A 20,833-nucleotide genomic window follows, 5' to 3' on the forward strand; every position below is an offset into this window, starting at 1 on the left:
AGCACGTGTATCCGGTGTATACATGAGTGCTCGTGTGTCCTGTACTCACCATGGCCGCGGTGGCTGTGGCCTGGTTCACCTGGTGCTGTGCTGCTTTAATCTTGGCCTGCAGGTGTGCAGGAGGATGGAAATATTTGCATTTGTCCCGTGAGCAGCGGCCCTTGATGTAGTCCATACACACAGTGACGGTGTTCTCGCTGGAGTCTATCATGGTGCTGTCAGCCGGGTGAGCAAATCTGCAGTCTGTCTCGCCGCGAGAGCAATTACCACGCTGGTACTCGCGACACACCTGACACACACATTACCGTATGTTAAGACAGACATGAGAATGGTGTCCATTTGATCAGGCACACGTAACGTACACACATGCACAGATAAACATGCTTACAAGTTCTACACAAACACACACACACACACGCAGCTAAATAAATGATAAATTTAATGACGTTCATATAAGGTTGACGGAGTAATCATTACAATTCCGTATTTAACTGCTTCAAATGTCAAACAAGTTTGCTTAATGACATTCTACTGAGAAACAGGATTAACCAATCGGGATCGTTTTACTGAAATGACGAGGAAAGGAAGTCTAGATCTGACTTGATAAAATTAATATGAAGATAAGATTGCCTTTTCGCCCTATTACTAGCATATCGTTTTATTCTCAGTGGAACTGTCATAAAGGTATTTTATGGCAATGTTATTAATACGGCGATGGTTGACGGTAGATTGTGCCTGCAATCCGTGCCATCACCGCTCCTACTACTGTCTGACATCTACTGAAAATACATGAGCATGTCACACTTATCCATTTAATTGTACAGATCACATGGTGCTATTTATCCAATTAAATTCAAAATTCTGCTTCTCACATTTAAGGCCCTACATAATCATGCTCCCACTTACCTCACTAAACTCTTAGTGAACGACACCCCTCCCTGCTTACTGCGATCCTCCTCAGCAAGTCTACTAGCAATACCGGACATGAACTTTAGCGCCGTGGGTGGAAGAGTCTTTAGTCACATTGCCCCTAAGCTCTGGAATTCACTTCTCCATCACATCCGCAACTGTGAATCCATTTCAAGATTCAAAAGTTCTTTAAAAACTCATCTCTTCAGGCTTGCATATTCTCTGTGTGACATGGTTACATAGTACTTCATTATAATATGTGTTTTATGTATAATATTGTGTGTGTGTGTGTATATATATATATATATATATATATATATATATATATATATATGTATAATTGTGTGTATATATATATATATATATATATATATATATATACACACACACACACACAATATTATACATAAAACACATATTATAATGAAGTACTATAACATGCAAACACAATTCACAAAATACTAAAACACACTATTATATATATATATATATATATATATATATATATATATATATATATATATATATATAATAGTGTGTTTTAGTATTTTGTGAATTGTGTTTGCATGTTATATTTGGGTGAACTCAGTGAACTTGGCTGTCGCTTTTTTAAAATAAAATGTATTATTATTATTACTACTATTATTTCGTATATTCCTTCATCCGCCCTGAAATTAATCATTCATTCCACACACACACACACACACACACACACACACACACACACACACACACACACACACAAAGACAACACTGTTGTGGTTTTAGTTCAGGTGACAAATGATCTGTTCATTAGATGCATGTGTACAGCAGGGGGCAGCAACATCCACGGGCATTTTGTTTTTAATGAACACCATAAGGGCTTTTTTCTTTAAACTGTATAATCAGTTATTGAGATCCCTGAAAACATCACAACCCCTCCTGTTGTTTGACAAACACCAAGACTGATATGATCAAAATACAGCCATGCTACAGATGTGCCATAACAAAAATGATTAAACGAAGATGAAGCAAAAAAACTAAAATTCTTTAGAGGATTATTTTCGTAATTCATTTTCATTTTGAATGTCTAAATGAAATTTTAATATAACTAAACGGCTTCCCACTCATCTAGGGAGCTCCTTCATACAACCGATGAAGCAGATAAGCAGTGAAAGATATCTAATTATAAAATTTCATATAACACAATATGTGCAAAGTAAATATTTAGAATGGAATAAAATGGGAATGAAGAATGAATTCCTTGTGGCGGTATGTAAATGACTCAAGTTACAGTACATGTAACTCCATGTTGTACTTACGTTTTTGTTTTATTTTTTTTTCTGGTATTTTGTTCTTTTGGAGCTACTCTTTATTCACCAGTTGGTGCATCAAAGTTACACGCTTTGTAAAATAAAGTCCAGTTGATTAATGCTATTAGACACAAACTGCCTCGGTAACAGACATGTTGCCCTTTCTCTCCTTGTCATACCTCCAGGCGGTCAGTGCGCAGTAGTTTCTGGGCAGCTGTGTTGGCTGTGGAGGTTACAGGTGCCACAGCAGCGGGATTTCCACCGATCAGGACTGGCGCGCTGGGCAGGATGTCAGCAGCAGTGGGCATTAGTGCTGGCGATACGGGACTCAGGTACGGGTTAAACGTAGCCGCCGCTGCTGCAGCTGCTGCACTGGCATTGGTGGCTAAGTTCGGCGTGACAGAGAAAAAAGACTGCAGGAAAGAGTGAGTGAGAGAGACAAACAGAGAAACAAAGGCAATGAGAAAATGAATGAATAGAATAGAGTTTATTAATCTGATGTATAACAACACATTTCACACCAAGTTAATAAACACTGCCACTGGAGGATGCTTTTGATTTACTTTTAAATAAAACACACATTTTGACGTTAAACCGAGGTCCTGACTCTCTGTGGTCATTAAAATTCCCAGGACACTTATTGTAAAAGAGTAGGGGTATAACCCCGGTGTCCTGGTGAAATTCCCCCATTGGCCCTTCTCCATCATGGCCCCCAAATAATCTCCATCTCTCTCCTCTCCTCTAATAGCTGGTGTGTGGTGAGCATTCTCATTATACACCTACATCTAGCATGGTTTCTAAAATTATAGATTCAAATCTGTCAATTACCTATGAACAAAAATATATAACTAAAAAAATATATTATTCTAATTGTCTCCCATCTATTACAATATTGCTGTTAAAAACAAAACACTTGTACATGGGCAGGCTCCAATTATCTTACACTAGAAGGGTGAGTCTCATCAATCACACTGTGCACCTTTACTTCAAATAACCAAGCTAGTACTTTAGATTATTAAGAGCGGAGTGCATAATGAAAATCACTCATTTGCAGTAACTGTCTAATGCTGCATCACATGGACAATCTGATCATAGTTTTACAAATGCACACTAAAACAGGTTAAAAAAATACTGTCACAGTACAAATAATGAGGACCAATAAAACCCTGGAGAGGCTGAAAATTCTCTACATTTCTCTATAGCAATACGTCATCTGCAACCCTGTTCATACAGTAAATTGGGTTTAAAGCACACAAACTAGAGCAAAACTGTAGAATATATTGAAAACAACTACTAATCAAGCAGGTGAAATGATTCATCCTTTATCCTTTCTGCCCTCTGAAGATGAAACCAGACCAAATGAGTAAACAGTATACAGTATAGTGTACAGTATGTTTGCATGTTTGACTTATTTTTCATCATGTACATCATAGCTTATTCCAAACCCTCAGTATCAAAAAAAAGCAAAGAAAAAAGATCTCATAGCTAGTTTGAGAATTATTTATTGTCTGTTGCACAGACTCTCAGTACAGCAGCCTACAGTAGTGTTAACTATAACACAACTGCTCATAGATCATAATGATAATGATAATGAGTCTTTATTGATCACATATACATATGCACAGTGAAATTCTTTTCTTTGCATACCCCAGCATGTCAGGAAGTTGGGGACAGAGTGCAGGGTCAGCCATGATACAGCGCCCCTGGAGCAGAGAGGGTTAAGGGCCTTGCTCAAGGGCCCAACAGTGGCAGCTTGGCAGTGCTGGGGCTTGAACTCAGTAACCCAGAGCCTTAACCACCAAGCCACCCCGTAACCTGTACATTATTCGGCGAGTGGCAGGTACAGAAGCCGACAGGCGTGGCATTATTATTATATACTACAACTATTAAGATAATATAATAATAATCTGTATTTAGATCATTTCATAACACCATGTTGTTCGAACGTATACCGCTAATCTGTAGCAGGTAACATTCAGTGGCACAATCGTGTGTAGACGTGCTAGCTATGCAAGCAACTTTGGGCAGGTCAGAGCAGAAATCTGCGTCTTCTGCACCGCAAAACCTCCTCTGACCTCTTCCATTCATTAACACTGACGATCAGGAGGATTTACCATGCGATGATGATGTGTATCGTAAGAAAATGGCACAAACAGTGGCAGCAAGGCCAACGTAAGATCAGGACATTAAAACTTATTCAACTTTATTGCTTTTTTATTGCAACGGCTTTTCTACTTCCTAATGGTTGGCATGCGTACACAAACGATATTTTTCAAACATTCAAACCTGGTGAAAATCACGTTTTTTCGAGAAATTGCGAGTAAACATGATCCTCTCATCGCTGAGAAATATTCTTATTATTTGATTTAGTCTCTTGATTGTGGCGCTGTTCATAATTTACAGGTAATGAGGCATCACATGCACTGTAAGAGCTCTTCCTCACCATTGGCTGAAGCTGGCTGCCAGGCATGATGGCACTGGCGATCTGCATCTGCTGGGCGAGCATGGCCATGTTCTTCTGCTGAATCAGGTTATTGCGGCCATTTATCTCCAACTGCGTCTTCAGGTGGGGAGGCGGGTGCAGGTACTTACAGTTCTCTCTGGAACAGCGCCCCTGGAAACAAAAGAGAGGGAGGTTCATAGGGTGGGGAAGGAATTTCATAATAACCCATAATTCCTCTGCCATCATATTGCATCACAGCAGTTGTTAAATTGACACTTTCAGAGCTGATGTGTTTGATCCAGCATTAAGTCACTGCCTCTGTAAAATTAGCTGAGATCCCAGATCTCAGAGGAACGTTATCCCAGAGGAACGTGCTATTATTCTACAGGCTTCGTGAAAATGACTTTATTTGTTTATGTGGCTGTGAGGCAGTCAGTACGTTTACATGGACAACAATAATCCGATATTAACCTGATTAAGACAATACTCTGATTAAGAAACTAGCATGTAAACAGAGATTTCTGATTACCTTAATCTGACTAAAGTCATACTCGAAGTAAACACAAATCGAATTAAGACGTGGAGTATTTCTGTTTTAGTCGCATTATTGACGTGCATTACAGACATGTACACACCTTAATCACACTATTAACGTTGTGTGGGAGTTTTCACCGCATTTTGTGACAGGACACGTACACACACGGCAGTGCTCAACCGTTTTACAGCAAGCAAGAGAGCACGGCTGTGTCCCAAACCACGTACTTACTTACTATATAGTAGGCATATGTATTGTATGTAGGTACTGTATATGTATTTCAACTACTATATAGTAGGTAAGTACGCGGCTTCGAATGCAGCCCATGGCTTCAAACCAAACATTCGTCTATTTGCGTGTATAGTATGACAAATAATTAACTGCACTGGAAGCGTTCGTAAAAATGAAAAATAAAACACCTGAAACTGTATATGGTTCCATAATGAAGACGAACTGTATGTTGATACGTGAAATTCTGGAGGGAACGTCGGATGGCGTGGCGCGGGGACGTAATGACGTGTGCCGTTAATGCATCTATGCGACTCATGTAAACACCTTAATCACAATATTGTCTTACTCAGAATAAGGTCAATAATTAGATTACTGCTGTCCATGTAAACGTAGTCAGTGATGCAGCTGATGAATGTGGTTAGTTTAATTGGTTAAGTTAATTATTATGTTCAGTATAATATGGACATGGACCAACTTCAGACTGGACTGTACTGATATTCATTTGTTAACATATAAAAGTAAGCTTATACATTCAGCTGGTTGCTTATAAATCCAAACATTTCTGCAGTTCAATATCTGCAGTTCGATCAATATGTTTTTTTTTTTTTAATTATTTATTTGCTGTTAGCATGGAGACATCCTCTTCATTGACTTTTTGCTGTAAAATGTGTTTTTTTCCCTCTCCCTGTTTGCTACCATTTTCTTGGTAACATGACACACTTTGCTAAAGGTATGTTTCATCAGGCTTCTGTGAATTTTCCCTCTTTTCCTTAAAAAAACATTCGAATGCTTTCAGTTTTGCAAACGTTGAGTGAAAATCTGAGTTAAAAAATGATCATGAACATATCTCCAAGCATCAAGAATAACTTTGATGCTTGGAGCCGCATCATGCTCCAATAACTCTGATGCACTGAAGCTGAGAACCGCAGTAAAGCGTTCTCAGCTGTTGCAGGTATCATGAGAACTTTCAACTGACTGGACATTCTTTCTGCTTTTCATTGTAATTTTTTTTAAAAAAAAGTTCAGCAATAAGTCTTTAAGCTTATAGTGTTAAACGGTAGTGTTCTGCTGCAATCTCCTATAGCAAAACTAAATATCACAATGTATCGTACAAATTATAACACTCACCAGGTCCACTACCAAGAACTATTCTTCAAAACTCATACAAATTGCTACTACTAAATGTTACTGAATCTACTTATCCTCAAATGATTCCCTAAAAAGTTTCATACAGCCCAAATGACACCTAATCATTTGCTTTGCTTTTTATTTGAAATTATGATTATTATATTTAATTAAAATGGCAGCATGGGTGATAACTTATACACAGTGTTAACTGCTGTCATCTTTTAATAACGTATATCTGATACAATCCCCTCTGAAAGTCCTGGAACAGCAAGGCCAATTCTATTGTTTTTGCTATACACCGAAGACATCTGGGTTTGAGCTCAAAAGACGAATATGAGACGATAGATATGAGACGATTTTCTCGTATTTACATCTAGATAAACTGTTAAACAACTTAGAACATCAGACCTGAAGGCTTTTTTTGCTGCCAGTATTGCTGCTGCATTACAGCATAGCTACAGTCCATGTTTACAATTACACTCCTTGTTCTGTGTATCTATTGTCCTGTGTATTTATTGTTTTGTTCTGTGTATTTCTTGTTTTGTACACGTCTCGCACTGTTGTGTATTTGCACTTTATGTAGTCTTGCGTACTGGTCCTGAAGAAACACCATTTCTTTCTGATGTATACAAGCTATACAGAGGAATGACAATAAAAACCTACTTGACCACTTGAACATGTCACAATCTAACAGAACAACAGAATTGGCCTTGCAGTTCCAATACTTTCAGAGGGAACTGTATATTGCACTGTATGCGTTATTGTTGCTACTCCTGCAGTAAACATTTTTGACTTCTATTACTGAAAAATGACAAACCTTACTTTGGAAATAAAATAAAAAAATATTGTATTAGTTTCCTATAACGAATAAAGCAGTTCTCTGTAGTGAGCTTGCATATTTTATGCACCGCAATATTCTTAGGACAGCTGTCTAGCACTTCTCCTCTTACCCCCATGTCTGCTAACAGATGAATGCCTGGTGTGTTCCTGGTGTGTATGTCCTGTCCCCGTCTCACCGCGCGCTCCACCTCACTATCTATTTACAACTATTAATACACTCATGTGATACTCTGCAAGGAAGCGCGAGACATCAGCAGTGAACCCAGCACACACTTCATGTAGGAGTGGTTAGGGCCTACACAGACCCTGGAGTTCCAGCACAAAATATCTAGTCATACGAATTATGCAAATCCGCAATCATAATCTAAGAACGCAGACAAGAATCATGAGCTGAAAACAGCTTGACTCTCTGAAACAGGAAATACGGACGCAAGGAAACAAGACTAGTGCAGAGCCTGAATTTGAGTTGTTCTCAGTGGACAAATTTGATTCCCTGAATAATTCATTATGCTATTATACACAGGGCACAGTAATCCCATAGAGATTTCTTCCAGCTCAAAACGTACAGGCTGGATATGTAAAAGGTAATGTAAATAAAATAAAAATGCTATTTAAATACACAAAAGCTGAGAGGTTAGTGGTTAGTGGCGTATTTACATGGTTTCAGATTGTTAAGTAACTGTATTGGAATAGTTTATGTTTCAGAGTGCTGTCTAGACTGTGTTGTCTGAATTCACTTCAGTGTCTCTCTCACTGCTGCCTCATAGCGCTGTATATAAAACTGTCTATATAGCACGTTCAGACACAGCATGGGAACTAGAACAGGTGTTCTGTAAAGGAAAATAAACATTAACTACAATGCAGGACACACGTGAAACAAGACGAAAATAAATCAAGAGAAGTGGAAACGTATCTCCACACTTATAAACCAACGAGGAATCGATGGAGTGGCAGAGGACAGATTTCAAGTGCTGTAGCAACAATGCTTCACTATTGTTTATACATACACTTGTGTTCCTCATACTGTGTGACTAAAAATATCAAGACACCAGCTTGTCCTACCATTTCTACCTAAATCAGACGCACCACTTTGTGTCACTTAGCAGTTTCTGATTGAGAGACTTATTCCACAGACATGCACATACTCCTTCTATAAACTGTAAGCACTCTCTTCTGTTCTCAGTTTTTATGACAATTTGTTGGAAACCTCACACCTATTTGGGATTTGGGAAAGTAATTTCTTCTTCTTCTTTTCGTGTTGAGGTTCCACTTCATAGTGGAACCATCATGGTTTAAGGATTAGCCGCTCAGCAGTATGATACTGAACATTGCCCAGGGGAGGCTCCTTCCGTGCACACACATTCACACACTCATTCATACACTATGGGCACTTTAGATATGCCAATCCGCCTACCATCCATGTCTTTGGACTGGAGGAGGAAACCGGAGTACCCGGAGGAAACCCCCGCAGCACGAGGGGAGAACATGCAGACACCACACACACAGGGCCACAGTGGGAATCAAACCCCCAACCCTGGAGGTGTGCTTACCACTAAGCCACCATGCGCCCTAAGTAATTTATTTCCTTGGTTATACATCTAGATTTTAAGATCAGGACTTCCCAAAGTGTTAAACTGGCAGCTCAGTGTGTACAGGATACAAGTCATTTTGAATGAAAGTAATATTTGTATGAATGCACCACTTCCACATCAGTACTAATTCCAATTATACAGCATGATGCTCAAAGGATGATGACAGGTGCTACAGGAGTAACCCTGACTTAGCATAGGGCAAGGAATAAATGAGCACAGATTGGATATTCGCACACACCACCCTCACCTCTTACAAATCTTTATTTCCTAAAACAGCCACAACAGAACCTGATTTCATTTCTACCTGGCCCGTCACTGAACAACACTAAACAACTGAACAGTCTGTAAACCTATTAAACCAGTCCAACAATTCCAACAAGTCCAGCACACTATTAGAAAAGGAATCGCCACTGCTCCGAGCCCAAACCTGCTCCTGTGTAGAATCATGAATCATCATTAGATGGTAAAGCAAAAATCAATACAAGCACCCTGAGTACCTGAAACTGCTTTTTCAGTTCTATCAAAGCCAATTACAGAAGTGGCTGCACAACATGAAGGCTGGACTGTCACAGTACCTGAAGCTTCAAAATACTTTGCTTTTACTCAAATGACTCAGAAATTGTTTCAGAAGTTGCGTCACATTTTATGGGTATTTACTGAGCTATGAATAGCTTTCTATCAGCACACAACATAAGCAAGTCAATTAAGGAAGATAACATATGAACCGGGGCCGTCATTTTCCACTGACCCAGAAACAAAGTATGTTTTCGTGCTTCTCTGAGGCAGCCATTATGTGCCATGCACCTTGTTCCATTTAACACAGGAAGGATCTTTGGAGAAAAAAAAGTCAACATTTTTCACCTACAGCACAATAGCAGTGCTGAAAAACAGGCAGTACAATGAAATATGTAGCGCTACATAAACAACTTGCACTGGAACACATGACTCACAGTCATCAGATCGATTCTGATCCTCAGTCTAAGCATGAAGCTCTTTAAGACTTTCATAAGTCATCGTTGTGTCAGTCTTTTAAATGAATGCCTATGTTTATGCCATCAAAACTGGAAGAAAACAATAGCATGCAAGCTGCTCCTCAAATCTTCGAATAGTCACCTTTTGATCCGTCAATACTAATTCATTCAGAGTGAGCAGGACATGTACGTACATAAGGACAGTATGACACGAGGACGCCAGCTAACAAATCAAATCGCAATAAACTAATTTAAGAGAAAAGAATGCATTAATATAAAGCTGAATATCTATGTGATGAATAAAACAATAATTATACGTATCCTAATGTATAATATTGAACAAAATCCTATTCGATAAAATGATAAATTGAAATCACTATACAACATTTTCATGTCATCTCGTGGCAGTTCACGATACCATTGTCAATCGTCTCAGGACTGCAGGAAATGTCAACATTTTGAAATTGCAGATGTTTGCCCCAGCACGCGTTAAGGCTGGTTCGTATTTGACAGGTTACAAGTGTTGCATAGGTCAGGCTGGCTAAAATAACATCATACTGACAGACACACTCCTGCTGGAGAGACGTGTGTTGCTGTCCGTTGTCGCATCCCTTTGTTAAGTGGTTGAACAAATGCTCAAGCAGCAATACTAAATACACCTCGATTCTGATTCCTGAAACAACAGAGGCTGTAACTCTTACCTTTCCCTTGAACAAAGTGCCTATAGAGGATACAGCCACGCCACTTAGTGGTCAAGTGCGTATTAAGTGCTTTTTACATAAGTGGATTTATGTCCATTACATCCTATTTCACACAGTGCACAAAACATAAACCACCCTCGTCAGCTTCCTCTCAGACGGCATGGCGTTCTCTCCTAGGATTATCTGATACTTCAATGAATCCATCTTAGCTTCCACACACTGCAGGTTTCCAGTGCCAGAGGATGCAAAGCAGCCCCAGAGCATCACAGAGCCACCACCATACTTGATTGTGGACAGAGTGTTCATTCTTCATTCCTCTTTCACCAGACATACCGCTGATCTATCGTGCCGAAAAGTTTTGTTTCATCACTCCATAGAACAGAATCCCAAAACTTCTGTGGCTTATTTATATGATTTTGAGTGACTTTTCTTGTGCTTTTTGGTCAGTAGTGGTGTACGTCTTGGAGTTCTGGCATGGAAACCTTCTGCGTTTAGTACGCACCTTACTACGCTCACTGAAACCTCAGTGCCTGTTGCCACCAAGTCTTGCTACAGGTCTTTTGCAGCCATTCGAGGTTTTTTTCACAACCGGCCTTCTCAGAAATCTGGTTGCAGCCACTGATAGCTTCCTTTTTCTGCTCAGTCCAGGTATTTCACAATTTTCTACCCCTAGCCAGTTCAGGTATTTCATGTGTTCCAGCTCAAGCACACCTCGAGCAACTCATGAACCAATGAACCTGTTTTGCATATCTGTGCCGTTGTGAGGGATTCTATTCAGGGGATTGAATAATTTTGAAACTGGAGAAATCATTATAAGGTGCATTTTCAGTTGAGTTTGGGGAAACCACTTGAAGTATTCATTATTTTGAACTATTTCAATAGCTTTTGTTTGATTTGTTCATTGCAAACAGCTTAAAGTCTGCAAATTTTGACAGTAAACCTGATTTACAATGGGGGTTGAATAATTTTCATTTTAACTGTATACTGTACCAATGTTGCAGAGAGAGAAAGCAAGACAGACTGGATGTGTGAGGCTGAAGTGCTGTGTTCAGCATTCTCTCTTCCAAACAGGGGCCATGTTCCCTAATGACTTCAGCAGATGCTACATACTCCAGTTTATGCTAATGTCCATACTACTGCCTGTACTGGTATGTCTTGGCAGAATTATGTGAATAGTATGCATTAAAAACAATTTGCAATAAAAAACTATTTTAAATTTAATTCCGATATGATTCCACTTGAAACGGAAAGGACAAAAGGATCTCTTACAGGATCTTTGTATAGTTATGTAGCTCTCTGTTCTCTGTTCTACTAAACTTCATATATGAAGGATTCATTCATGGGGAAATGTATCTAATACTATACATTCAGATCAGCCTGAACCTTCTGACTTTAGGAAAAATATTCAATCATCTGCAAATGTATAGAAAATATTTACAGAGCTTAGCAACTAGTTCAAAAGAATAAATAATAAAAAACACACCTTACAAAGCAGTGTTACACATTTTAGAAGCTGTTGCTTGAAGGATAGATGTTAGCAAGATTAAGGTTACAGCATGTCCACGCATGTTCTGTGTCTGAGAAGGGAAAAATGTTTAGGAAAGGTGTGACGAGGCCTGAGGCAATCAACCGAACATGTGGAAATGTTGGAGAAATAAACTTAGAAGAGAGAGAAAGAAAAACGGAGGAGGGAGAGAGAGAGAGATTCTGAAGAGGGATTTACAAGCACAAGGTTTTATAGAAGGGAATGAAGGAACTGAGCTGCTGTCAGCTCGCAATGACCTCCTTTGACCCTTATCAGGTTCCCTTCCTCTAACAGCATTTAAAAAAAAATAACTGAATCAGGTGTGCTTTTTTTAGAGCATGGCTGATCAACACAGCGAGCCTGATCCTGGTTCAGTGTTTCCCAGTGCACTCTAAGATACTTAATGGTGCAGACCTTCTGCTGAGTCACGGGTATTTTATTCTCTCTGAATTTCACGGTAATAAGTAGATACCGCTCCTAGCCTATATGTGATATCATATTGCTTTATTGTTATTATTAGCAGAGCGATCATTGCTAACATTAGGCCACCTGACTGCAACAGCACAGGCCATAAACCTTGTTTTCATTATTTTGAGTGACAAAGTAGGTGCATGGCTAAGGTTTACTCCTTATTTTATAGGTTTGCTCTTTATTATTTTTTTTCTGCATAGAGGGATGTTGTTTTCATCACAACGTTTGTGATCAGAGCTGAGCTTCAGGCTTGATACAGAGTCACTTCCTTGAAGAAAGATCCACCCTGAGTTGATCCATTCTGAGTTGATCGTTTTGTTTACACACTTTCCTCGACATGGTATATTTTCACTTTGGTTAACAGTTACGTACACAACTCACAATGACTGCCTGCTGATAGTGGTGCCAGGGGGATTTAGTCCTTGCTTCATCTCTACCTAAAGACAGTGATGCAGCGGCGCTTTGGTTTTTTAGTCAATTCAGCTCTCTCACCTGCTCATTTGTACACTCTGCTCAAATGGATCAGACTCCAAAGTTTCAACTTTCATGCGAATTCCTCTGTCAACACCATCATGCTCGTCACTGTATAGCTTGCTAACTAACCAAGTCTCCGAGTCATACGACTGCGTCGTATAGCTGCTTTTGAGTCCAGTGTTTGTTAGTTTATCAGTTTTTTAGTGAAAACTGACAGTTGTCCTGTATGTTAAAGATTTCCCCCTATTAAACACCACTGTAACTGAGCTAGCAACGTCCCCCTGTGAGATTAGCATGACACACAGCTGCTAGCATCTCACAGGAATACAGTTTTATTTGCATTATTTCTCAGAATTGTAGAATTAATTATTATTAATTTAAAAGGAGGCATAAAATGCAGAACAATATCGGTATTGGCCGATATCACTCTGAATAATCGGTTATCGATATAGGCTGAGAAATTTAGTAATCGGTGCATATTTAATTATTATTATTTGAATAAAAAAACATGATGCTGTGTCAACAGAAACATGAAGCTCTACACATTCTGTTCTCTCTCTGTCCTTTTCTCTACCTCTCTCCATTTCTCTGTCTCTTTCTCTTCTCTCAGAACGACTGATGTGTCAGATAGAGGGCTGGATGGATTTCCTGTCTCTTGGAGCTTTGGTGACTAAGCACTTTGTAGTGCACAGGAAGAGTGCTGTCCAGTCGTAGCCCAGATATCCCAAGAAGCTGACTCACTCTTTGTAATCATTCCCCCACCCTGCTGCTATGCACACAGACATCTACGTGTTCAAAAAAAAACAACACCTGTCTTTATACACACTCTAATAGAGAGGTGCAGGGATGACGCCATTTTGTGCCAGAATCCTCACACTGGTTCCCTCGACAAAAACCCAAAAGTTTTTTTGGATTATCACAAAAAATAAGCTCTGTGATCAGCAAAAGATTACAATACTAACAAGTTTTGTCCATCAAGATAATTTTCACAAATGAACACAACTTTTATGAAGTTTGAAGCCTAAATACAATCGGACCGTACACTATAAACAAACTACACAACTTCACCAAGCTTCCGATAACTTTTCCAGACTTGATTTAAAATTTTTCCATAATACGGATTTACTCTGGAGATGAATCTTCATCCACTTTTTTATTTATTTTTTTTTTGGGGGGGGTGGGGGTGGGGGGCTGGATTGTGCATAGCATACCTGAACCAGTTTATCTGCAAAGTTTTTTAGTTTTTTCCTGTTCGGTGTGATGACGTTTAATGCCCCCGACAACTGCTGTCCCATTTAGCAACATGTTAACAATCGCCTTTTTCAATACACGTGAAATCTTTAAAAAATAATGAGTGGGGTATTACTGGAGTATTTTATGTTGTTGAATAAAACGTGAAAATATTTTGAGCTTGTGTTCACCACAGACCTTATTTCAGGGTTTTAACCAAAATCCCATTAAAAACCCCATTGACTTTGGGACGATGGAACCGGAAGGGCTAAAATGCTAACTCGTTTCTGGGTTTTGGCATAAAAATGATGTCATCTGTGAGCCACATATCTGATGTTATAGGTATCTAACATACACACAGATGATTACATGGATAATTGCAGCTTATATCTGAAATAATATGGTGTGCTAGCAGAGGTAAAAGACAATACTATATGTATATACAAAAATCACAGATTTCTATCATATATATATCACATATCAATGTCTGTCCACTCAGCAGCCACACTGGCGATGTTCCCAGGCAGTTATAACCAGTAACACAAATATAGGCTCTAATACTTCAATGAGGAGCCCCATAAACCCAAAATGTTTCAACAAGGCATTTCAAACACAATTGTTTTGAAATCACCGTTAAAATGTGGCATACTTTCTAGTCCTTAGCTCCAATAACATAAAAAAATGTATTTCGTTCACACTTCTCCATAAAAGTGGGCCAAGGGCTTGACAACACAACATTATTTACAGCTGTTTCTATGGTAACGGTACCACACAGTAGGCCAAAGCCCAAAAGGCTTCCTGCTTCCTACATGTAAGCTTGTCATGATAACTACTTTTATATCTGTATTATATATCATACAGATATCATTTATAATATAATTTAATATATCTGTATGATATATTGTCCCAGAAATAACTGCGATAAACGATATTAGTGTCATTTTAAGACCATTTTATGATATATTGATAATATAATAGTATAATAATGCAAAGACACCCTTTCAGAGAGCAACAAACTTTGAATTCTTAAGAATATCCAGACATTGGAATTAGGTCAGAAAATAGTTTTTGTCTTCTGATGAAAATATCGTTTAAATGTAGTCGATATTTCGTCGTGTCTCATTTATTCATTTTAGTCAATTTTACTCTGAGTAAAAAGGCAGTGAATATCAGTCAACGGCATTTTAGTTGATGAGAAAATGCACAAATTAAACCAAATATTCACATTTTCTTTATTAACTCCAACATGTGTAAAAAAAAAAAAAGTGAAAACCTGATCTCCTGAAAGAATATTACAATGAGTACACTATTGTAATACAGCATTGTGAATTCTTTATGCTTTAGTTTGTCAACGTGACTTATCAGTCATACCTAGCACCTTAAGTTCAATTTCACTTGTGCATTCGCGTCATTTAGTGCAGAAGCGAGTTGTAATATTGGGTTTATGTTGTGTGTAAATGTCTGATTAATCTCGTATGTGTATAAAATGTGTTTGAACCTCCTTTATGTTTTAAATCCTTTCTCTAATGGGGACCAGGATTTTGTAGCCACAATGTTTTTAGTCACAACAAAGAGAATGGAGGTGTGAATCAGTCGCTGGCCTCCTAACGAGATGAACACAAAACTGTGTGAACACACACACACACACAGGCACACACACACACGCTGCTGAGTGCTACAAGAATAGGTGTAAATATTATCCTTGGTCAAGATCATATATTGGCCATGTGTCTGTCAGTCACACACACACACACACACACATACATATACACACACGCACACTCGCAGCCCAGCTCTCCATGCACACACTTTGTTGTGTCTGTGATGGCCATGGTAACCTAGCAACAGAGGTCTTTCTCCCTTTTACTTTGATCAGAATTACAAAACAGACACTGCATCTGAAAAAAAATGGAGTGGAAACAAAATATTTCTTACTTACAGCAACAATTATTCCAGCTGCAAAATAAATTCACAAAGAGAAAGTCAAGGAGAGAAAAGGTGAACTTGAAATATGCAAATAAGTACGAAAACAGCTCTACAAATGGTTTGTACCGTTCTGAGTAAAAACACACTCGGGTTCCTAATTATGTTTGACTGTGTGTGAGAGAGAGACAGAGAGAAAGAGAGAGAGAGAGAGCGAGAGAGAAAGAGAGAGAGAGAGAGAGAGAGAGAGAGACTCCACTGTTGACTCTTTACAGTCTGTACTGCACTTTAGCATTTTAAATCCACATAAAACAGCCGTTTCTTTCATGCTGTATACTATAAGACTATATTCATTAGAATATAATATACATTAGAATGTATAAATCTCTGCACTTTACCGTAATGAGCATGATCTTTTAAATGGTGCCTCAGTATAAACATTACATTGCACTAAATACACAATACCAAAGACAACTTCTGCATCCCAATTCGCTTACTATCCATACAACATAGCATCTGAGATTAGAATTAGTGTGTCCCAAATCCTAGTATGTTGAAATGAGGATCCCAAAGGGACCCGGATTGGAGTATTTCTGGTAGATTTTTAGAGAAGTGTGTATCTATGGACACTTTTTCAGTTAATATTGCCCACAACTCCTTGTGTGAGGAAGGAAGAGTTTTGTGATGGTTTGCTTTTTGACGTATGAGCGTACAATGTATGTCTTTGGACTAGGGGAGGAAACCGGAGTACACGGAGGTAACCCCCGAGACACGGGGAGAACATGCAAACTCTGCGCACACAGGGCCGAGGCAGGATTCAAACCCCCAACCCCAGAGGTGAAAGACAAATGTGCTAACCACACAGGCACCATGCCCCTCTGTTTAAACAAAGTGTGGAAAAATAAATCGCGGGAATGGCACGTTTAATTATATAGTATAAATTACACAAGGAAAAATGAATGAAGAAAAGCTGAAATGCAAGGAGGAGTGTGTTTACAGTGAAAGTGTGTATAACTAGACAACAACGTTCTCTTCCATTACATGACGTGTTAGTATGTCCCAGTACATGCTCACCCAAAAGTGTGCACTTATTGGTCACATAAAGGGTGCATAATTTTAGTGCACGGTGTAAGTAGGCAAACTGAGATGCAACATTGATAATATCATATGATTATATAACCCACTGGAATGTTCAGCTGTCTACTGGTTTATGCTTAAGTGTTCAAATATTTTTAAATTCAGGCTCTGGCAATACACATTTTCCATCCTAATAAATTAAGATTGCTTGTATTTTTCTCATTTGTAAGTCGCTTTGGATAAAAGCGTCTGCTAAGTGAATAAATGTAAATGTAAGATTTAGATTCAGAGCGAGACAATGAGAAACAGAGAAAGAGGTTTAATGTATACTGTATTACAGTGGACTGTGTCCTCTGGTGTCTTAATCCTACTGTAATCTGTCACAGGCATCCCATAATCCTACTGTGACATGGTAGCCATACAGCATGTGGCCAACAGATGTATTTATGCATGTGCATGGATGTGCGTGTGTGTGTATGAGAGAGACAGAGAGAGAGAGAGAGAGAGAGAGAGAGAGAGAGAGAGAGAGAGAGAGAGAACGGGGGGGGGGTCTTGAGTTCCTCAGGCTGCAGAAGGAGCAGCAACCACTGCTAATAGCTTCAAATATCACCTTGGTATTCAGCACAGAGACTAAAACACTTAGTCTTAATAAACATTTCCTTCACGTTTTGGAAATGTATTGACAGATGTGTGTGTGTGTGTGTTAGGAAAGGTGTAGTGAGTCATGCATGAATTACACACATGACACATGAATTTTGGCATGTGATCTTAACAGCACATGTACAGCAAAAGTGCTAGAGATTGAAAGAGACAGGAAGAGGAGGATCGATGAAAACATGACAACATGACAGAGACTGACAGCTAACACGATAATTACTGTCATCTCAGACAACCCATATTTCCTGGCTCTAGACAGGTATGGAATGCCTTTTGCAAGATAGACAGATGGCGAGTTAAACAGGGGAAAAAGAAAGAATGAAATGAGAGAGAGGGAGTGACTGTTATCATCTTATTCATGAATGACAGATGGATTATTGTATCGGAGGGACAGTGAAAATGATGGAGGGATAGAATATAGTGAGAATGATAGTGGGATGGTGTATAGTGGAATGATAGTGGGATGGTGTATAGTGGAATGATAGTGGGATGGTGTATAGTGAGAATGATAGTGGGATGGTGTATAGTGAGAATGGTAGTGGGATGGTGTACAGTGAGAATGATAGTGGGATGGTGTATAGTGAGAATGATAGTGGGATGGCGTATAGTGAGAATGATAGTGGGATGGTGTATAGTGAGAATGATAGTGGGATTGTTTATAGTGAGAATGATAGTGGGATGGTATATAATGTGAATGTTGGAGGAATGGTATATAATGTGAATGTTGGATTGATGGTGTACAGTGAGAATGATAGTGGGATGGCGTATAGTGAGAATGATAGTGGGATGGTGTATAGTGAGAATGATAGTGGGATGGTGTATAGTGAGAATGATAGTGGGATGGTATATAATGTGAATGTTGGAGGAATGGTATATAATGTGAATGTTGGATTGATGGTGTATAGTGAGAATGATAGTGGGATGGTGTATAGTGTGAATGATAGAGGGATGGTGTATAATGTGAATGATAGTGGGATGGTGTATAGTGAGAATGATAGTGGGATGGTGTATAGTGTGAATGATAGTGGGATGGTGTATAATGTGAATGATAGTGGGATGGTGTATAGTGAGAATGATAGTGGGATGGTATATAATGTGAATGTTGGAGGAATGGTATATAATGTGAATGTTGGATTGATGGTGTATAGTGAGAATGATAGTGGGATGGTATATAATGTCAATGATGGAGGGATGGTGTATAGTGTGAATGATGGAGGATAGAATATAGCAATTTTTTTGATGTAGACCAAATGAGAACAGCTTCCCCACAGTGAAGCATGGTGGTGGCAGTATCGCTATTCCTTACGCTTGGCCTCTTGGTACACAGGATGAGGAATTAAAGCGTTCACATAAAAAGTGCCTTTGTTTATGCTATCAGTGTGTGCAGTGTGGGAGGAGAATAGGAGTGGCAGATTGCCATAATATGTGTGTGTGTGTGTGTGTGTGTGTGTGTGTGTGTGTGAAGAACCCATGCTTTAGCATAGTAAACACACACACTAATAGTGTTCATACAGGGTGTGTTGTGATGTAAGCTGTAGATGCAGTGAGGGTGTGTAACAGGAGGTGTATCTTGAAGATAGACAGCTGTAACTGAGACAGGATAAAGTGTGAGAGATTGTGTGTGGCTGCTGCTTTTAGCAGATAAGGAAGTGCCTGACTACTCATTTTCCTCATGACAAATATTTAAAGAGAATGACTTTACCACAGCAGTTGTTGTGAGATGATTCAATTATACGGTTAAATAATAACAATAATAATAAGAAGAAGAAGTAGAAATACTTTGCACATTATCCTATTATTAATTGATATGTAAATTGTGTAATTAACATGAGAATATACTGAATGTCTTGTTTTGACTTGCAGCATATGTGACACGTACTGTATTTTCATGTTAAAAATTTGAAACATTAAATATGACAAAACACATCATCTATATTGGTGGCACACAACTATTTAACACACTGCTTATCATCGCTCACCTATGGAAAGTTTAGACCTGCTATTATTCTTGCTTGGTTTCTGACAGTGTGTCAAGTCGTCGCTCTGTGTTTGATTGTGTGGTGAAACCATATCTTCTCCAGTTGTCACTACACACTTCACGACAGCTGAAAGCAAGACTAATGTTTGCCTGAGTAAGCATGTCACTCTGCAAACGTGACATACTGCACTCACATCCTTTGTTTTCTCCATGGTGAGAGCTGCTAACTACACCATCGCACAGTACAATTAGCACAGGCCACAGACAGCACATGACTCCACTGCATTTGACTCAGCAGTTTAAGGAGTCGTATATATCCTTTATACTTTCTCAAGATGACTTTTACTTCGGTGTTGTGTTGTTAAGGCTTTTGGGCTATTGATCAGAAGGATATGAATCCAAATCCCTTGAGTCCCTGAGCAAGACCCTCAAAAAATAAAAAATGCTCATATGTACACTATTGCTTCAGATAAAAGCATCAGCCACAGAAATATTAAGAAATAAAGATGCTTAAAATGTCATTTATAAATACACTCTTGGGGAAAAAAAGGTTTCTTCTAGAACCATGGATAGGTCTTTGATTTATGCCTTTTAGGAGGAAAACTCTATCTATATCCCTTTTTCTTTTTAAAAGGGTTGTAAAACAAAACCGCTTGAGAAAGCCAGAAACATTTAATAAATGAACATTTAGGAACCTGTGGTTTTTCCTAAGAGTCTATAAAGCAAGCAAAAAAAAAACAAAAAAAAAAGCCAAATCTATAAAGTCAAAAAAGGTAAGTCTATAAAGCCAAAAAGGCAAGTCTATAAAGCAAAAGGAAATTTGTTTGGTGGCTCAGTGGTTAGCACATTCACCTCA

At 38.8% G+C, this 20,833-nt stretch overlaps 1 protein-coding gene across 19 annotated transcripts in view; it reads right to left on the reverse strand.

Annotated features, from left to right (window-relative positions):
- mbnl1 (muscleblind-like splicing regulator 1) overlaps window positions 1-20,833 on the reverse strand; it is a 73,578-nt gene that overhangs the window by 14,029 nt on the left and 38,716 nt on the right. For all 19 annotated transcript variants that reach the window (XM_017495598.3, XM_017495586.3, XM_017495590.3 and 16 more), the window contains 3 exons: window positions 4,645-4,815; window positions 2,381-2,614; window positions 50-289 (listed from right to left, as the gene is read on the reverse strand). In XM_017495598.3, the coding sequence (XP_017351087.1) occupies window positions 50-289; window positions 2,381-2,614; window positions 4,645-4,713 (543 nt within the window). In that variant the 5' untranslated portion in view covers window positions 4,714-4,815. The remainder of the gene's footprint in view (window positions 1-49; window positions 290-2,380; window positions 2,615-4,644; window positions 4,816-20,833) is intronic.

This window comes from Ictalurus punctatus, chromosome 20, assembly GCF_001660625.3.
Source record: "Ictalurus punctatus breed USDA103 chromosome 20, Coco_2.0, whole genome shotgun sequence".
Lineage (NCBI taxonomy): Eukaryota > Metazoa > Chordata > Actinopteri > Siluriformes > Ictaluridae > Ictalurus > Ictalurus punctatus.